The following is a 20,875-nucleotide window of genomic DNA, read 5'->3' as shown; positions in this document are numbered from 1 at the left end:
GCCATATTTGGACAATGTCAATGCTGGTGACATGATTGACCCAATAAGGCCATATTTGGACAATGTCAAGGTCAGTGACATGATTGACCCAATAAGGCCATATTTGGACAATGTCAAGGTCAGTGACATGATTGACCCAATAAGGCCATATTTGGACAATGTCAATGCTGGTGACATGATTGAGCCAATAAGGCCATATTTGGACAATGTCAATGCTGGTGACATGATTGACCCAATAAGACCCCATGGACATATTTGGTCAATGACACTGTTCAAGTATGGCCATGCAGCCATAGTATGTAAATAATGTCACCAGCATCCCCAGTAACCCTTTGTGTCATGCAGCTGTGGGGCAGGGATTTCCGTGGCTGCAGCTGATTGGGCTGATGAACTGCGACCATGTGAAAGTTTTGCCCGGATTGGCCCAAACCTTAGTTCATCCCCAACATCTACTCCATCCAAAATAAAAATAAAACTTTTTTGGCTTTATATACATTGTATCTGCTTTATAGATTTCTCATGCTCAATAATTAACAATTGACCATAGTTCACAATACGTGGATGGGATCATGTGATCTCTTGTGTACTTTTGTTTAGGCCGTTCTTGATACTTTAGTGTAAGAACATGAATTGCTCCTCTAACATGGGACATATTCATTGTTATCTGACCCCATACGAGTGTGTTTACCGTCAGAGCAGTCGCTGCCAATCCAGCCAGGGTAGCACTGACACGAGCCATCAATGGGGTTACAGGTGGAGTTGTTGCTGCATATACAGAATTCTGAACAGCCTTTTCCATACCTCCCGCTCGGGCACACTGCAGTATAAAGAAGAAAGTTCACACTTAGGTATCCAAGGCAATTTTTGAAAAGGTAGTTAATACTTTTATACTATTGGTGTATTTTCCCAAATTGTACTGGTGGTATGCCAGTGGGGTGCCTGGGTGATGTGTGGTCTGCTTCTCTGAACCAAGGAACTTGGTGAAAGTAATATTTGAATCTGAAAGTTAGAGAACATTAGCGTTGAAAATAAGATTTAATTCCAAACATATAATACACTATATTGTCAAAAGTATTGGGGCGTATGCCTTTACACACACGTGAACTTTAATGCCATCCCAGTCTTAGTCCGTAGGGTTCAATATTGAGTTGGCCCACCCTTTACAGCTATAACAGCTTCAACTCTTCTGGGAACGCTGCCCACAAGGTTTAGGAGTGTGTCTATGGGGATGTTTGACCATTCTTCCAGAAGCACATTTGTGAGGTCAGGCACTGTTAGGCGAGAAAGCCTGGCTCACAGTCTCCGTTCTAATTCATCTCAAAGCTGTTCTATCGAGTTGAGATCGGGCGCAGGCCAGTCAAGTTCCTCCACCCCGAACTCGGGGTTGGGCTTGGCCCCTTAGTTTCAGTGAAGGGAACTCTTAAGGTGTCAGCACACCAAGACATTTTGGAAAATGTCATGCTCCCAACTTTATGGGAACAGTTTGGGGATGGCCCCTTCCTGTTCCAATATGACTGCACACCAGTGCACAAAATAAGGTCCATAAAGACATGGATGAGCAAGTTTGGGGTGGCCTGGCCTCAACCCAATAGAACAACCTATGGGATGAATTAGAGCGGAGACTGCGGGTCAGGCATTCTCGTCCACATCAGTGCCTGACCTCACAAATGCACTTCTGGAAGAATGGTCAAACATTCCCATAGACACCCTCCTAAACCTTGTGGACGGCCTTCCCAGAAGAGTTGAAGCTGTTATAGCTGCAAAGGGTGGGCCAACTCAATATTGAACCCTATGGACTAAGAATGGGATTCCATTAAAGTTAATGTGCGTGTAAAGGCAGGCATCCTAACACTTTTGGTAATATAGTGTAAGTGCTACAGCCAACGAGTTTCAAGGACCACACATTGTCCCCTTCATCAGGGTCTAAAATATATGGAAGTAGCTGATATAGACTTAAAACTATTTTAGATAGCACGGGTGAATATTATAAAAATGAATGTCTTCCCAAGGATACTCTTTTATGCAGATGATACCAATACCCCTACCCAGGGGCTTCTTTACCCAATTTAATAGCATATTGACTAGGTTTGTGTGGAATGAGCGGAGACCACGAATTGCCCTGAGAATGCTGCGGGGCCCAAAACTGGGGGTGGTCTGTGAATCCCAGATGTCAGAGGTATTAATGGGCCATAGTTCTCCAACGGATCCTGAACTGGCGTTTCCATACTCATTCTAAGTTATGGGTGTCCTTGGAAAAGTGTATGGTGGGCAGAAACCTGTCTTACTCCCTGTGGCTGGTCCGGGAACACAGGGGACTATCATATGGCACCTCTCCCTTGACGACCCACGCTCTTCGAGTCTGGGATTGTATTAACCAGTTGTGGGATCTGGTTCCCCCTGTGTCCCCATTGGCTGTGCTTGGGGTGTTCCTATGATCCACCCCCCTGGTATACAAATGTGTTTTTTTGGACTGTAGGCAGCTGATGGAAATGCTAGTTGTGGTAAATTCATGGAGAACAGTAAGCTGCTGGCCTTTAAGGTTCTAAAGGCCTGGCGTGGCGGCTTTCCTATGGACTTCTGGCATTACAGACAGCTCCATAATTTCTTTGCACAGCATGGCCGCGCTATTGGAGACATGTCCTCGCTTACGCCTTTTGAACGTCTCTTTAGCTGAAGAACCTATACCTCATAGGATATCATAACTGTGTCAATTATTTGGTTCCATCACTCCCGACACTAAGCCTTTATTTGTCTGGGCATGGCAACGTGAAATGGGACTTGAGTTTTCTGAAGCTCAGCTGACTCATTTGTACCAGCTTACTCATTCTAGCGCTCTAGATTCCAAAATGCAAGAAACAAACTATAAGCTTCTATCGCACTGGTACAGAGTGCCTGCTAATCTGTGCCAAATCTATCCCTCCACACCTGACCTATGCTGGTGAGGCTGCGGCCATAAAGGTACATTGTTGCATCCGTGGTGGGAATGCCCTGTGATAGAACCCTTTTAGAAGAACATCAAAGCTCAGATACAATATATTCTTGGTCTAGACATTCCCTTGTTCCCATTTTCTTTGCCATGTCCCACCTCTGCTGACTAGTCAGTATAAAAAAAAGTGTATTGCCCCATCGTTTGAATGCGGCAAAGCGCTTGCTTCCAATCTGTTGGAAACACGCACAAATTGCCAGTAGAGAGGAGCGGATAAGAGGGGTAGATAGGATCAGGGATGCAGAGCACTGGATAGTAACCTGCAAGGGCACGCGCGAGCGCTTTGCCGGTATGTGGGCGGTGTAGTTGGATAGGGTTCCCGCCCCGGGATTAGTTTCTTTCAGCCTGGACTTGGCTCTTCTGGAGTTGGTGGAACCCTCTCTTTGATCATGAAGGAGGTCTCCGGGGCAGGGAGTTGGAATTTTCTCTAGACGGAGGACTGGCTCTCCTCTGTTATTCTTTATTATTTTTCCACAGCATATCGACGGGCATTGGTGTGAGCGATTGGACTGATACACAAACAATTTCGGTACGTACCTGGATTTTATTTTGTTCTCGTTTGCTGCCCCCCTTTTTTTTCTTTCCTTTTCTTGTTGTACAACTGCATAAAATGGATAACCTGACCTAATATTTTGCCACGGTAGGCGAGGTCTCCTCACTTGAGGACGATTCCACTCCTTCAATTCAGTATTTAAGAACCTGAGTAGGCGACTCCTGTGATGGCGGTCCATTGGGGGAGGATTGATGGAGGCCATTTGACCCCCCCCCCCTTCCTCAGGGGCAAGGCCTACAGGATCGCATTGTTATTCAGTATAATATTCAAACCTGAACGGCCCTTGGCGGTCTGGGATAGGTCCCGGAACCTACTTGTTCAACTGTTTATCATGTTTTGGATCTGCATTTATGCTTTTAAGGCTGTTGTCATCTTCTAATGGAGTACACAGTGGAACCTTGGATTGCGAGGTGGTTTATGAGCGTTTCGCAATACGAGCTATTATTTAAAAAAAAATCCTGACTCGCTTTACAAGCATTGTCTCACAAGACGAGGAGGATTCAAGCCTTTGGGGTGTGCAGTACCGCATTTGGCCAGAGGTGCAGGGGGGGGGGCGCTGGTGATGCTCTGAGACATTTGGAGACACTCCGTCTCTGAGTGGTCTCTGAGTGTTTCCAAGTTTCTCCGGCGTCCCCGCACCTGTGGCCACATGCGGTACTGCATAGAAAAGCAGTGGGTGTGGAACGGATTATCTGAGTTTCCATTATTTCTTATGGGGAAACTCGTTTTGATATACGAGCGCTTTGGATTACAAGCATTCTTCTTGAATGGATTACGCTCGTAATCCAAGGTATTAGTATACATTAAAGCGGGAGTCCACCGGGACTCCGCGTTTTTTTTTTTTTTTAAAAGCCAGCAGCTACAAATACTGCAGCTGCTGACTTTTAAAATAGTGACACTTACCTGTCCAGCGCGCCCGCGATGTCGGCACCCGAAGCCGATCTCTAGATCGTCTGTCGGGTCCTGCCGCCACCATCTTGGGTATGGGAATCAGGAAATGGAGCCTTTCGGCTTCATTTCCCGGTTCCCTACTGCGCATGCGCGAATCGCGCTGCGCAATAAGGACGCTCCCCGCTGCCTCTGGGATCTGTGTGTTTCCCAGCAGGCAGCGGGGCACTTGCGGGAAGGGGCGGGCACTTGCGGAAAGGGGCGTAAGTTACGCCCCTTTCCGCAGAGAGCTATCCCGGAAGTGGGTGCAGTTACCTGGATTATCCAGGTAACTGCACCCCCCTCCCCCCTGAAAGGTGCCGATTGTGGCACCGGAGGGGGGGAGGGTTCCGATGAGCGGAAGGTCCACTTTAGGGTGGACCTCCGCTTTAAGTAAGTAAGTAGCTGTGTTATGTGTGTTTGCATATATTGTACATGTCTTTGGAATTTTCTATCTTTCTCTACATGATGAAGATAGATGCCTTTTGAGACATGTTACTTTGTTTTGTTTAAATAAAGATTATATAAAAAAAATATATTTTATTTAGACTCTGTATTGAGAGAGATTGGCAAAGTCCAGCAGCTGAGGTTGCTTTCAGCATCTACCGAATGCTGTCAATACAGAGTCTGAATAATAGTTTTGAGTCTAAACTGGCTCATTCCATAGATTTTAAGTTCTGATGAATGGGATGATGTGTGGTCTCCGAAATGCGTTGGCTGTAGCACCTATTATATGGTTAGAATAAAACCTTATTTTGGACTCAATCTTCAGAATAAAATATTACTTTCATATTCTGAGGTTTTTTAGGGACAATCACCCTCTTTATGTCCGGTTTACTGACTGAGGGTTTTTCAGATGTTTTATAACAGAAAGTAAGGGAAACTAGACACGTGCAATTCGTTTAGTTCCAAATTTGTTTCTTAACAAATTTTTCATTAATTTTTACATTTGAAATTTCCGAAATTTTGAATATACGAATTCAAAAGAATGAAAATCCGAAAACCCGAAGATCTAAAATAACAAATAATAATAACTATTAAATTATAGGTATTGGAATTTCCTTTCAAATTTGGCTATTTGTGAATGTACAGTGCCTTGCGACAGTATTCGGCCCCCTTGAACTTTTCAACCTTTTGCCACATTTCAGGCTTCAAACATAAAGATATAAAATTTTTATTTTTTGTGAAGAATCACCAACAAGTGGGACACAATTGTGAAGTGGAACGAAATCTATTGGATATTTTAAACTTTTTTAGCAAATAAAAAACTAAAAAGTGGTGCAAACACATCTTTATGTTTGAAGCCTGAAATGTGGCAAAAGGTTGAACAGTTCAAGGGGGCCGAATACTTTCGCAAGGCACTGTAACTAATACAAATTTATCCGAAGTTACGAATTATTTGAAATAACGAATGCCGTATCTAAACTAATTGAATGTAACAATCTAAATAATAAATAACAATAATAATAATAATAAAACCTTTTTATTTTTATTTATTATTAATTTGTTCAATTTCATTTGTTTGGATGCATTCGTTATTTTGGATAATTCATAACTTCGGATAAATTCGTATTCGTTGCGTTCACAAACAGCCAAATTTAAAAGGAAATTCCAATACCTATAATTGAATAGTTAGTTATTATTAGTTAGTTATTACTTTGAATTTTACTGATTTTCTTTTGTTTCAGATTTTCGAATTTCTGGAAATTCGAAAATTCAAAAACTGAAAAGTGGAAAATTTTAAAAATTCGGAAATTTGAAAATATGGAAACGTGAAAATACGGAAATTCGGAAATCCAAAAATTAGAATTTTCAAATTTCAGAATTTCCCAAAAAAAGCAAAAAAAAAAAAACAAATGAAACAAAAACGAACAAATAATTTATTATTCATTTGTTCCATTCTATTTGTTTAGATGTGGCATAATTTGTAACTTGAGATAAATTTGTATTTGATACGTTCATTAACAGCCAAAAGGAAATTCCAACACCTATAATTTAATAGTTAGTTATTATTAGTTAGTTATTATTTTGAATTTTACAGATTTTTTTTTTTTTTTTTCAGATTTTCGAATTTTCGAAAATCAAAAATGAAAAAAATGAAAAATTTGAAAATTAAAAATTCGAAAAATTTGAAAAATTGAAAATGCGAAAAATTGAAAATTACAAAAATTACAAAATTAGGAAATTTGAAATCCGGAAATTTGGAAAGCCAAAAATTTCGGATTTTCAAATTTCTGAAAAAAGCAAAAAAATGAATGAAACAAAGATGAAAACTAACAAATTTTTTGTCAGTGCACATGTCTTAGCCCTTGTACACGCGGTCGGACATTCCGACAACCAAATCCGTCGGATTTTGTCCGTTGGATTTTGTCTGACGGATTTTGTCCGAAACTGTCGCATACACACGGTCGGACAAAGTTGTCGGAAAATCCGATCGTTCAGAACGTGATGACGTTATTTCGTTACGACGGGACTACGTTCAGGCTAGTAGCCAATAGCTTTGATGTAGGAATTTGATCTGAGCATGCGTGGCACTTTGTCCGATCGGAATTCTCTACACATGATCGGAGTATGTCCGATCGGAACATTTTTGTCAGAAAATTTTACCAACAAGTTGGAAAACTTGGTCCGTCGGATACTCCGACGGAAACAGTCCGATGGAGACCACACACAGTCGGAATATCTGACAAAACGGTCCGAGGGCTAAGAGAAATTGTGTTATTTTTTATTTTAATGTTTTGATCTTTTTCTTTTCATATAGTAAAATAAAATGAATAAAACCCATCAGTTGTGGAATACCACAAAAAGAAAGCTCCATCTGTCCAAAAAAAACCATATATATATATATATATATATATATATATATATATATATATATATATATATATAAACTTAACTTGGGTCCCATGTTGCATGACAGAGTAATTGTCAGTCAAAGTGTCACTGCAATGAAAACGGACAAATGGTCTGGACTGGTACTTGAACAGTTAAGCAGAAATGCAAATCCCACGCTCCTGCCAGAAGCGCGATGGGGTTGAACTTTGGTCATCGGCACATTATATATAAACCACAATCTCCAAGGTTATATGCATTGCCTGTTTCCCTATACCAGCGATGAGAATCATGATCAAACAGCGAAGAGCACTCTGTAAAGATTGAAATCCTCACAAAGACAACAGAAGATAAAGAATATATTACGGAGGATGTTGTATCCGGTTATTCACAGTTATCCGACCACAACTGTATTCATACAATCTGAACTGTGACCGGGAGGAGAGCACATCGAAGGCTTTTCTCAGAAAACCTCTTCAGAGCACCACGCTTGGTATTACCACATAGATAGAATAGGTGAAGGTTCATATTATTATATTCAGTCGATTGAATAATGGCTCCGAGTATCACTCCGGGAACAGCTACTCAATGCTTTTGTGAAGATTGGTTCTTAATGCCACATTAGATCCACCTTATTTGAATAAAATGGTCATCAATACCGGGGGGTGATAAAGAGTAGCACATCCAATGCCGATTTATTGCCGTTCACCACACCACAGGATGGTCCGTGTACCCATCACAACTTGGGTGTTTTTGTGAACATTCTTTTTGAGATATTCTTTAAGAAAAGTCCATTCACTGGAAACAGTGCACAGAATCCCGAAGGAGAGAATATTCTCAGCCCTTGTACACACGGGTCGGACATTCCGACAACAAAATCCGTTGGATTTTGGCCGAAGCGGGTGTTGCATACACACGGTCGGACAAAGTTGTCGCTAAATCCGATCGTACGTAACGTGATGACGTTATTTCGTTACGACGGGACTACGTTCAGGCTAGTAGCCAATAGCTTTGATGTAGGAATTTGATCTGAGCATGCGTGGCACTTTGTCCGATCGTAATTCTCTACAAACGATCGGACAAAGTCCGATCGGATCATGTTGTCGGAAAATTTTATAGCCCAGCTCTAAAACTTTGTTGGTCGGATATTCTGACGGAAACAGTCCGATGGAGCCCACACACAGTCGGATTATCAGACAACACGGTCCGATCAGACATTTTCCATCGGAATGTCCGACCGTGTGTACAAGGGCTTATAGATATATGTTGAATAAATGATAAATTGATTATGTTATGGGGACCATTGGAGGGGAAACCTTCTGTAATTTTGTGTCAGACAGGGGTCTCCAAACTGGCCCCCAGGCCAAATGCGGCACTTTGTTTGTCTTTATCCAGCCCTTGGGGCACTTTCTCTCCTACTAATATGAGGCACTATTCCCCCCACTGACACCAATGATAGGGGCACTATTCCTCCCACTAATACCAATGATAGGATACTATTCCTCCCACTAATACCAATGATGGAGCACTTTTTCTTCCACTGACCCCAACGATTGGGTATTATTCCTTCCACTATTACCAATGACGGGGCACTATTCCTCCCACTGACACCAACAATGGGAGACTTTATCTTCCACTAAGACCAACAATGGGGCACTATTCCTTCCATTGACCCCAATGATGGGGTGCTATTCCTTCCACTATTACCAATGATTGTGCACTATTCCTCCTACTGACATCAACAATGAGGCACTTTATCTTCCACTAATACCAACAGTGGGGCGCTATTTCTTCCATTGGCCCCAATGATGGGGTGCTATTCCGTCCCCTATTACCAATGTTGGGGCACTATTCCTTCCACTGACCCCAATAATGAGGCACTATTCCTTTCACACACACAAACAATAGGATACTATTCCTTTTACTATTACCAATGATGGGGCACTATTCCTCCCACTGACACCAATGATGGGGCACTATTCCTCCCACAGACACCAATGATGGGGCACTATTCCTCCCACTGACACCAATGATGGGGCACTATTCCTCCAAATGATACCAATGATGAGGCACTATTCCTCCCACTGATACCAATGATGGGGCACTATTCCTCTCACTGACACCAATGATGGGGCACTATTCCTCTCACTGACACCAATGATGGGGCACTATTCCTCCAAATGATACCAATGATGAGGCACTATTCCTCCCACTGATACCAATGATGGGGCACTATTCCTCTCACTGACACCAAAGATGGGGCACTATTCCTCCCACTAATATCAATGATGGGGCACTATTCCTCCCACTGACACCAATGACGGGGCACTATTCCTCCCACTGATACCAATGATGGGGCACTATTCCTCCCACTGACACCAATGATGGGGCACTATTCCTCCTACTGACACCAATGATGGGGCACTATTCCTCCCACTGATACCAATGATGGGGCACTATTCCTTCCACTGACCCTAAAAATGGGGCACTATTCCTTCCACATACACAAACAATAGGGTACTACAGTGAAACCTTTAACAAGCGTTTTGAAAGACTGTAGTTTTTAAAAAAATTCTGACTCGGTTTGCGAGTGCTGTCATACAACACGAGCAGAATTCAAGCTAATGGGGTGTGCAGTACTGCATTTGGCCAGAGGTGCGGGGGGGGGGGGGCGCCAGGGGCACTTGGAATGGTTTGGAGCCGCTCAGAAATACTCAGAATCGCTCGGAAATACTCCGTTCCCCGGTGTTTCTGAGGCTTTCCGAGTTCAGCTGAGCTGTCCCCGAGTATTTCCGGCTCTCCGGCTCACCCCCCCACATCTCTGGCCACATGCGGTATTGCGTGTAATAGAAGTCAATGGGGAACAAATTATCTTCATTTCCATTGACTTCAATGGGGAAACTCGCTTTGATATGCGAGTGCTTTGGATTACAAACATTCTCCTGGAACGGATTATGCTCGTAATCCAAGGTTCTACTGTATTATTTTACTATTATCAATGATGGGGCACTATTCCTCCTACTGACCCCAATGACGGGGCACTATTCCTCCTACTGACCCCAATGACGGGGCACTATTCCTCCTACTGACCCCAATGATGGGGCACTATTCCTTCCACTGGCACCAACCATGGGGTACTATTTCTTACATTATTACCAATGATTGGGGCACAAATCCTCCTCTTACTGACCACAGCTAATATGTAATTTTCTAAACCCCCCCCCCCCACTGACCACAAAGTCATTGTTTTTTCCCAACTACATTCTGCTCCCTCTGGCCACAATCTGATCCCCACTGACACCAACCCCCCCCCCCCCCCAAGTCTGGAGGACAGAATACTGACCCCCCTGGTGTAAGAGAAGGTTACTGTCACTTTAGAGAGAATTTCTCTCATTTCCTGTTGTATCCACATGACAGGAAGTCAATGGAAAGCCCAGTGGAGCACAGATAGTAAAAATACCTGACAGCCGTTGTAACCAACCAATGATGGGTGTCAATGGCCAAAATGAAAAAAATAAATAAAAAAAATAAAGTTTTTGCTTTCGATATACTTTACGTGTCAATTTATTTTATCTGCGTTTTCACCTCATAATGGTTTTCTCATGAATGTCACTATAGGTGTGGAACGCGTATTTTTTTTTTTTTTTTTTACCTCCTAATCTCCTATTCTTCATAAATCAGATTTTTATTCATGAATTTTTTAGGATATCTGCACATCAAACAAAACGTATTTTCTGCTCTTTTCAATAGAAACTGCACAGAGCCTCACAAACATCTCCAGGCAGCGCCAAGTGATATTTTAGTAATCTTTTTTTTTTTCTTGAATCGACATGCGTTTTATGGTAGCAAATGTTAAAATAACACATCAGTCAGTAAAATAACACAAGAAATACAGCGTGTGGTATTTGCACTGATGACACAAGCTAATACTTTTTTTGTTAGCAAAGCCAAAGTGATATTTATAACTAGGTGATAAAAAAATAAATATATAAAAAAAAAATACATAGGGATGTATTTATAAAACATTTGCCCTGCAAAATGAATGTGCATTCATTCTGTATAAATGCTATCAGCCCCGAATGTTACTAGGCTCTTTTCTCTATAGGTTGGATGTTCTTCATTCATAAGAAAAGCGTGCATCAGAAAAAAATACTGCATTGTGTCCACTAGATGGAGCCGACAGTCATAATATATCAAATATTTATTTTCAATGTTCATCAGCTCCATCTAGTGGCTATAGTGCAGCATTTTCCTGATGCATGCTAATCTTACAAAAGAAGAATGTTCAACCGGGAGAGAAAATAGTAACATTCGATTTTGCAAGCATTCTCACATAACTAAATGTACATGCAGTTTGGCAAGATAATTTTTTAGTTTTTTTTGTGAAGCACACAGTGCATGCGGTAAGTTTTTGTGACCTGTTAACCTTGCAAGATTATATAGGTCGGAAAAAAAAGGAGGTGGTGGTCTTTGGTTGATGGGGGAAGGGGGAGGGGTTACATACACACACACACACATCTAGTGGCTGCAGTAAAAAAAAAAAAAAAAACACATAGAACCCCCCCAAAAAAATTTGGAGGCCCCCCCCCATGTGAATGAGTATGGGTTACATAATACCCCTACCCATTCACCGAAAAAAAGTGTAAAAGTAAATAAAGACAGTACAAGAGTTTTTATTAAAATATAAAAAAAATGTCCCCTGATGTAGAGCTATCGTCATTCACATCACCCACCACACCTAAAAAAAAAAAAAAAAAAAAAAGCCTGCTCCGCCGTGAGACATTTCTTAAAAAGCTAAGGGGCGGGGCTACCCAGGCGACGTCACCTGGTAGCACCGTCCCTCCTGTCATTGACTGGTGCATGCTGGGCCGGCGGCGTCACGGGGGGGGGCGGTGCTAATGACGTTGCTGGGTGGCCCCTCCCCTTAGCTATTAAAGGAAATGTCACATGGAGGAGCAGGCAGATCGCCAGAGCAATTGCTACGAGCAATTGCTTTTCCAGGCATAAAAAGGCGCGGGTTTAAAAGCACACCTCAAAACACGTCTGAAAACCGCATGGATGTGAACCTAGACTTAGAGCCCATTCACACAGGGGCAACACGACTTGTAGGCGACTTGATCAGGCTACTTGGACACGACTTGACAGCGGCGACTTGGGACGACTTCAAAACGACTTGTGATGACTTCAAGCGCGACTTGGGACGACTTACAAGTCGCCCCAGGCCAGGCGACTTTTGCCGCGGCCAAGCAGAGAATGAGCTCAAGGGGAAACTCCACGGCAAATTTCTGAAAAAAATTTGGCGTGGGTTCCCCCTCCGAGAGCATACCAGGCCCTTAGGTCTGGTATGGATTCCAAGGGGAACCCCCTACGCCGAAAAAACGGCGTGGGGGTCCCCCCCAGATCCACACCAGACCCTTATCCGAGCACGCTACCCGGCCGGCCAGGAAAGGGGGTGGGGACGAGCGGGCGGCCCCCCCCCTCCTGAGCCGTACCAGGCCGCGTGCCCTCAACATGGGGGGGTGCCTTGGGGGAGGGGGGGCGTGCGGCCCCCCCACCCCAAAGCACCTTGTCCCCATGTTGATGAGGACAAGGGCCTCTTCCCGACAACCCTGGCCGTTGGTTGTCGGGGTCTGCGGGCGGGGGGCTTATCGGAATCCGGGAGCCCCCTTTAATAAGGGGGCCCCCGGATACCGGCCCCCCACCCTATGTGAATGAGTATGGGGTACAATGTACCCCTACCCATTCACCTGTGAAATAAAGTACAATAAAACACACAACACAGAGAAAAAGTATTTTATTGCACAGCCGGGGGTCTTCCGTCTTCGGGGGTCTTCTCGCCGGACTCCTCCGCTATGTGTGTGTAGCTCTTTTGCCAGCGGAGGAGTCCGGCTTTCTTCCTCCCCGCCGCCGGCCTCTTCTCCCGACTTCGGGGGTCTTGTCCCCCTCTTCGGTTCTTCTGCCGGGCCACCGCGCCTGGTCCGGTGGCCCGGTCTTCTGTCGCCGTCTTCCGTTCTTCTGTCGCCGCCTTCGGTTCTTCTGCCGGGCCACCGCGCCTTCTTATAGCTCTTTTACAGGCGGTGGCCCGGTCTTCCGTCGCCGCCGCCGCCGCCGCCTTCCGTTCTTCTCCTTCTTCTTCTCCTGGAGATGTTGACTCGACGAGCTCTCCGGCCACAATGCCAGGGACGCGCTCCGCTGCCTCTTATATAGGGACAATGGGGCGGTGTCACATGGGTTGATGTCACATGGTGACCCCGCCCCCTTACCATGTGACATCAACCCATGTGACCAACCCATGTGACATCAACCCATGTGACACCGCCCCATTGTCCCTATATAAGAGGCAGCGGAGCGCGTCCCTGGCATTGTGGCCGGAGAGCTCGTCGAGTCAACATCTCCAGGAGAAGAAGAAGGAGAAGAACGGAAGGCGGCGGCGGCGGCGGCGACGGAAGACCGGGCCACCGCCTGTAAAAGAGCTATAAGAAGGCGCGGTGGCCCGGCAGAAGAACCGAAGGCGGCGACAGAAGAACGGAAGACGGCGACAGAAGACCGGGCCACCGGACCAGGCGCGGTGGCCCGGCAGAAGAACCGAAGAGGGGGACAAGACCCCCGAAGTCGGGAGAAGAGGCCGGCGGCGGGGAGGAAGAAAGCCGGACTCCTCCGCTGGCAAAAGAGCTACACACACATAGCGGAGGAGTCCGGCGAGAAGACCCCCGAAGACGGAAGACCCCCGGCTGTGCAATAAAATACTTTTTCTCTGTGTTGTGTGTTTTATTGTACTTTATTTCACAGGTGAATGGGTAGGGGTACATTGTACCCCATACTCATTCACATAGGGTGGGGGGCCGGTATCCGGGGGCCCCCTTATTAAAGGGGGCTCCCGGATTCCGATAAGCCCCCCGCCCGCAGACCCCGACAACCAACGGCCAGGGTTGTCGGGAAGAGGCCCTTGTCCTCATCAACATGGGGACAAGGTGCTTTGGGGTGGGGGGGCCGCACGCCCCCCCTCCCCCAAGGCACCCCCCCATGTTGAGGGCACGCGGCCTGGTACGGCTCAGGAGGGGGGGGGCCGCCCGCTCGTCCCCACCCCCTTTCCTGGCCGGCCGGGTAGCGTGCTCGGATAAGGGTCTGGTGTGGATCTGGGGGGGACCCCCACGCCGTTTTTTCGGCGTAGGGGGTTCCCCTTGGAATCCATACCAGACCTAAGGGCCTGGTATGCTCTCGGAGGGGGAACCCACGCCAAATTTTTTTCAGAAATTTGCCGTGGAGTTCCCTCTTGAGAGCTGATAATTCTGTCAAAGTCGCCTCCGTATAGACGGAGATCCGACTTGGAGGCGACCTCCATTGAAATCAATGGGTACCGGTCGCCTACAAGTCGGATAGAAGTAGTACAGGAACCTTTTTTGAAGTCGGAGCGACTTCAGTAGCGTGCATTAACACGGCTCTCATTCACTTACATTGCTTTTTAAATGTTGTCCGACCTGAGGCGACCTGAGGCGACTAGGGGCGACCTGAAGTCGGATCAGGAGTTGCCCCTGTGTGAATGGGCTCTTAATGTGTGGTCTATGGAAAATATAGGGTACTAAAGTTTGTGGTGATTTTACATGTGCGCACAATTTTAAGGTTTGACATGTTGGGTATCTTCTTACTTGGCAAAACCTCATCCTTTATATTTTATCAGAAAATTGGGTCATTTATTGTGTTCGTATCCACTAAAATTAACTTTAACTAGTGTATTTTTTTTACCGAAATGTTGTGTTTACCTTTGCACTATTATCTTGTAAATTGGAACTACCACTATTTCTCTAGGGTGTCTACTTTCAGAAAATAAATAATGTTTTGGGGTTTTATGTGATCTTCAGGCCTAAATATATATATATATATATATATATATATATATATATATATATATATATATTTTTTTTTTTAGCCACGTGTGCAAAAATACACGGCTCTGGCAGCAAAACGCCGAGGGGCTCAGGGCGCTCTGCTCAACCTAGGCCGGTGATGGTGAACCTCGGCACCCCTGATGTTTTGGAACTACATTTTCCATGATGCTCTGGCACTCTGCGGTGTAGCTGAGCATCATGGGGAAATGTAGTTTCAAAACATCTGGAGTGCCGAGGTTCTCCATCACTGGCCTAGGCCAAAGCCAGGTGGATCCTGCTCCTTAGGGACCAGCTAAAGCCAGTCTTCCAAGTACTTGGTGAGGGTACTCTCCCAAAGATATAACCCCTGTGGGAAGAGGGGGAAAAAAAAAAGACCTGGAGGCCACAGGTCCTCTCCCCAACATCAGGGCGGGCCAGTATCCCCGCACTCCCTGGGGCGCAAGGCTCCTGACCAGGGCCAGGTGGACCCTACTACTTATGAACCAGTTGAAGGTAGTCATCCAAGTAGTTGGTGAGGGCACTCCTGAAGAACTGCGCATGCGCAGTACACAGCGGACACTATCCAATGGGGGGACCATATTTGATAGGACACCGGTCAAGGACTTGGAAGAGCCCAGTCCATCCCGTTTTATTTGCATGTGACAGTTTGTCTCTTGGTAGGAGAACCAATTCGTACAAAATATAAGACAAGCTCCTCAACGTTCCCTCAAAACGTCCTGAATCTCGGGGGAGGAGACGTACACTATATAAGAAAATCATGATGAGATCCTCAGCTCGTTAAATAATGATTTATTTCAATGACATGGTAAGCAGGAGAAGCAATATTAAACTCATTTGTCACAAGGGGGGTTAATACACCTTCTGATTATCAGCCACCGTTCAGCTTCTCGGAGAGAGCCCACTGCGGCTTGTTGATGTTTCGGGTTGGGGGGGTGTCCCGATACACTGTCAGATGGTGTTTTTTTTTTTTTTTCAGCATTATTTCACATGGCGGGGGGGCTGACAGGGGTTTATTATCAGAAAACTGAATCCTGCTAGAAAACATCAGAAAAATGCCATTGTGATAAAACCTTATCTTTGTACAGAGCGTCCAATCACACAGACAGCGTAATCCGCAAGCCGTGTGACAGGGGCATTAGCAATGTAACCCCCCCCCCTCCCCCTCCTTCTGTGCAGCCTTCCGAATCCTAGTCACCTACACCCCCCCCCCCCCCCCCCCCAACCTCCTCCTGTCTGAACAATCTGATAAAACCCCTTCCACCCCATGAAGGTGATCTTTTTTTTTTTCTACATTCATTTCGTCTTCCAAGTGAAAAGATCTTGGTAATGAGAGAGCACCTGGTGGCAGTGATAAAGCTTCATCTCTGTATCGTCTGCAATCGCTGTGTCCTGTCTGCATTCCCGATATGGACTGGAGCAGACACAACCACACAGGACAAGCTCCCACTGCGGGAAAACAGACCAAACGTTTATAGAAGTGCATGGAAGTATGGGTAAAACCGCCACCGATGGAGCAAAGTTCTTTCCTGCAACCATAGGTTGCAAGAAAAAAATGTGCTTGATTCAGCCAGGGTTGATGGGGGACTTCCTCCCCGTGGAGGCACTGGGGTTGATTTACTAAAGGCAAATAGACTGTGCACATTGCAAAACTAGACTAGAGCAGTTTCCAGTGGCGGCTGGTGGTATATTTTTTTGGTGGTCCGGTCACCAGCTTACCCCATCTAGGTCTTGGGCAGCGCTTCCTCCAGGTGGCGTCTCCTCCACCTGGGGCTTCCCCTGCTTCTCCTCCCTCGGCGGGCCAATAGGATCACTTCTTCTCTCGACCAATCGGGGTGACGGGTCTCAGGACCTGCTTGTTGATTAGCCGGGAGGAGAATCAGGACGACAATTGCAAATCTTAATTTGTTACTGTCACACTGGGTGCGGTGCTCGACGCCCCGGCCAACCCTTTTTTTTTTAAACCTATTAGCCATTGTACACACACGGTCGGACATTCCGACGGAAAATGTCCGATCAGACCGTGTTGTCGGATAATTCTGGGCTATAAAATTTTCCGACAACATGATCCGATTAGACTTTTTCTGATTGTTTTTAGAGAATTCCAATCGGACAAAGTGCCACGCATGCTCAGATCAAATTCCTAGACCAAAGCTATTGGCTACTAGCCTGAACGTAGTCCCTTCCTAACGAAATAACGTCATCACGTTACGAACGATCGGATTTTCCGACAACTTTGTCCGACGGTTTGTATGCAACATCAGTTTCGGACAAAATCCATTGGACAAAATCCGATGGATTTTGTTGTCGGAATGTCCGACCGTGTGTACAAGGGCTTAGAGCCTCTGGCTCTGATCATGTTCTTCTAAAAAAAAAAAAAAAAAAAAAAACTCCATCGGAATCCATGCGTCCGGCATGTAGATTAGGAGGCCGGACGCGTGGATTGGGGAGGCGGCGCCCCTGCGCCCCTGCGCCCTGCATTATGGGCTGCCACTGGCAGTTTATCCAGAGCTTAGTAAATGAGCAGAAGTTCTGCTGAGTTCCACCATCCAATCATGTGCAAGCAAAAATGCCCGAATATTAAATTTTCCTTGCACGTGATTGGTTACTTTGGGTAGTGAAGCTTTACCTAATTTACAAAGCTCTGGAGTAACTGCTCTTGCAAAGTGCACAGTCTATTTGCCTTTAAAAAAATAAACCCCATTGTGTTCTCCCGGTGGTGGGAGGCAGGGGGAGCTGTCCCCGCTGAGAGAACACAGTGATGACTGCTAGCAGCTATAATAGCCGCTAGCAATAATTGCATGTAAAATCCAACATTTTGGTTGTACCCAAGCTGATCAATCAATAAAGTTGGGTACAACCAGCCTGCCTATACATGGTTCGAATCTGAACCGGCCTGAGATCAGAATCGTCTATGGCTGGCTTTAATGTGTCTATTCCCTTCAAGGGTGGCCATATACTGTACAATCTCCTTTGGACTTACCAAAATGATGTAACGATGAAGGTAAACCTAAACAATCTATTAACATTGTATCCAATCAGGCAGGCCCTTGCACCGCACCGCTCATGGTAGATCTAAAGGCGATTACCAAAAGTAATGCGATAATGGGCATAACTTTTATAATAACTTACTTGGGCATTCAAATTTCACATGTTGGTAGAGTAACTCTTCATTTAGTAGTTACATAGTTACATAGTTAGTAAGGTTGAATAAAGACACCAGTCCATCCAGTTCAACCTGAGTGTCTACAATTGTCCCCATCACTTTACATTGCACACTCACATCAGTCCCTACCCTCAAGGAGCCCACAATCCAAGGTACCCATTTATATACTAGGGCCAATTTTGGACAGAAGCCAGTTAACCTACCTGCATGTCTTTGGAGGGTGGGAGGAAACCGGAGTACCCGGAGGAAACCCACGCAGGCACAGGGAGAACATGCAAACTCCAGGCAGGTAGTGTCGTGGTTGGGATTCGAACCAGCGACCCTTCTTACTGCTAGGTGAGAGTGCTAACCACTACACCACTGTGCCACCATTTATAGTAACTCCTTTTTCCTTGCAGGTAAAAAAATGGATTCCAAGCAAAAGCAACGTGTCGTCATTGAGTTCTTGATGAAGAAACATCATCAAGGAGAGGATACCGTTGAGAAGAGTTACCAATGACAAGCTGTTGCTCATCATTGGTGTCTTCTTCGTAAACATTCTGTAGCCTTCTGTGGATGCCCTTCATCGAGAACTCAATAAGGAAATGTTCCTTCTGCTTGGATTTATCTGCAATGAAACAGAACAAAAAGAGTTACTGTAGAGCAGTGGTCTCCAAATCGCACCCCAGGGGCTGGATGTGGCCCTTAGATGGCCTTTATCCAGCCCCTGGGGAAGTATTCCTTCCACTGAAACAAGACACTATTCCTTCCACTGACACCAACAATGGGGCACTATTTCTCCCACTGACACCAATGATGGGGCACTATTCCTCCCTGTGATACCAACAATGGGGCACTATTCCTCCCTGTGATACCAACAATGGGGCTCTATTCCTCCCCATAATACCAAAGATGGGGCACTATTCCTCCCTGTGATACCAACAATGGGGCACTATTCCTCCCTGTGATACCAACAATGGGGCTCTATTCCTCCCCATAATACCAAAGATGGGGCACTCTTTACTCCCAGGGGTCCCAGGGCATTTTCTACTGCCACTACCGGCCACCTAAAGCCTGAAGGACAATATAACGGCACTTGTTTAAGAAAGTTTGGAGACCCCAGCTCTACAGGAAGAGTTACTCTACCAACCAGCGGTGTATTTAGGTTTTGTGCTGCCCTAGGCCTGACTAAACTCGTGCACCCCCTAATTTAAATATGACCCACCCCTTCCTGTCAAGGCCACACCCCTTGCTGTTTAAGACCCAGGTCCGGGGGGGGGGCAATGGATTCCCTTAATTTTCATAGGTTTCCTCTCACTTCCTGTTTGGCTATGGGGCAGGAAGTGCAGGGAAATCTCTGCAATGGGACAGGCATGGTAAAAAATAAACTGACAGGGGCTATAACCCTCCCTTATTCTATCCAAAATTTAAAAAAAAAAAAAAAGTGTTGCCTATAGTTCTACTTTAAGCACAAATTTCTGATAATTTTATGGAGAGGACTAAGAAGATTTAACCATGCCAATGGTGCAGTAGAAACATATAGCACAGTGAGGAAAGTTTGTGGTCCAGGATGATAGGACAGTCAAAATTAGAAGCTGCGCCCTCTCCCCCCCCCCCCCCCACAGTTTGCGGAATGCCGGCCACCCGCATACTGTAAGCAGTGAGGCCACTTTATGGGGGCGCTAGACTAATTTGCCTCTCAGACCAGCCCGCCCCATAAGACTGGCGCTACACTAACAGTGTAGCGCAAGCCAGCGGGGACTCTTTCCATGCTGCCCCCCTGCAAAGTGCTGCCCTATGCCTGGGTCTTGTTGGATACAGCCTTGCTACCAACATGTGCAATTTGAACATCATATGTAAGTTCATAAAAAAAAGTTATACCCACTTTTGCATTATGTTCTTTCCTGTCCTCGTACAATCATATTGCATAGTGCTGTGTTTCTAAACCATGTTCAGTAATGGCGCCCTTTGAAAGTATGCAAAATCTTGAGGAACCTTAGTTTCCCCCCCCTCTCAGATCAGTCCCCCACCCCTTAGATCAGAGTCCTCATTCCACTCCCCCACACTTTCCACATCTGAGTCTGCAATGCCCGCTCATCATTTCACATCAACGTCCTCAGCCCCTCCCCTCATCTTTTCATAAGAGGATCCTACCTTCTGGAAAACAAAAAAAACAACACCGTGCAAAAAATAAAAAACAGATGCAGCAAAGCACCCCTGACAACCCCAGATGGCACCCCAAGTGCCATGGCACCCCAGTTGAGAAACACTGGCATAGAGTATGGTTACCATCCAAATAATGGGCCACACACCGTTCCCTTAGCCTCCCCGCCCATGTTAACTTCCCTGAAATACAAAAGGTTCAAATGAGTACCTTGGTTACAAAGTGGCCCAAAAAATCCCGGCAAACAGTCACAGTGCCCGGTGATGTGGTGACACGGTCCATTAGCGTGAATGCACTGAGGGCAATTCTGGTTGCAGCGATGTCCATAGAACCCAGAAGAGCAAACTGAAAAAGTTTCAAAGGGAAGTCAGAAAAATTACTAAGT

The 20,875-nt window shown here is 45.5% G+C and overlaps 1 protein-coding gene across 4 annotated transcripts in view; it reads right to left on the bottom strand.

The window, feature by feature from the left end:
- LOC143958211 (multiple epidermal growth factor-like domains protein 11) overlaps window positions 1-20,875 on the bottom strand; it is a 970,559-nt gene that overhangs the window by 151,418 nt on the left and 798,266 nt on the right. For all 4 annotated transcript variants that reach the window (XM_077467688.1, XM_077467691.1, XM_077467690.1 and 1 more), the window contains 2 exons: window positions 20,701-20,835; window positions 689-817 (listed from right to left, as the gene is read on the bottom strand). In XM_077467688.1, coding sequence (XP_077323814.1) covers window positions 689-817; window positions 20,701-20,835 — 264 coding nt within the window. The remainder of the gene's footprint in view (window positions 1-688; window positions 818-20,700; window positions 20,836-20,875) is intronic.

This window comes from Lithobates pipiens, unplaced genomic scaffold (assembly GCF_037356315.1).
Source record: "Lithobates pipiens isolate NorthernLeopardFrog02 unplaced genomic scaffold, aLitPip1_a1.2 Scaffold_6, whole genome shotgun sequence".
In the NCBI taxonomy this organism is placed as follows: Eukaryota; Metazoa; Chordata; class Amphibia; order Anura; family Ranidae; genus Lithobates; species Lithobates pipiens.
This window is presented reverse-complemented; position numbering and strand designations above follow the sequence as displayed.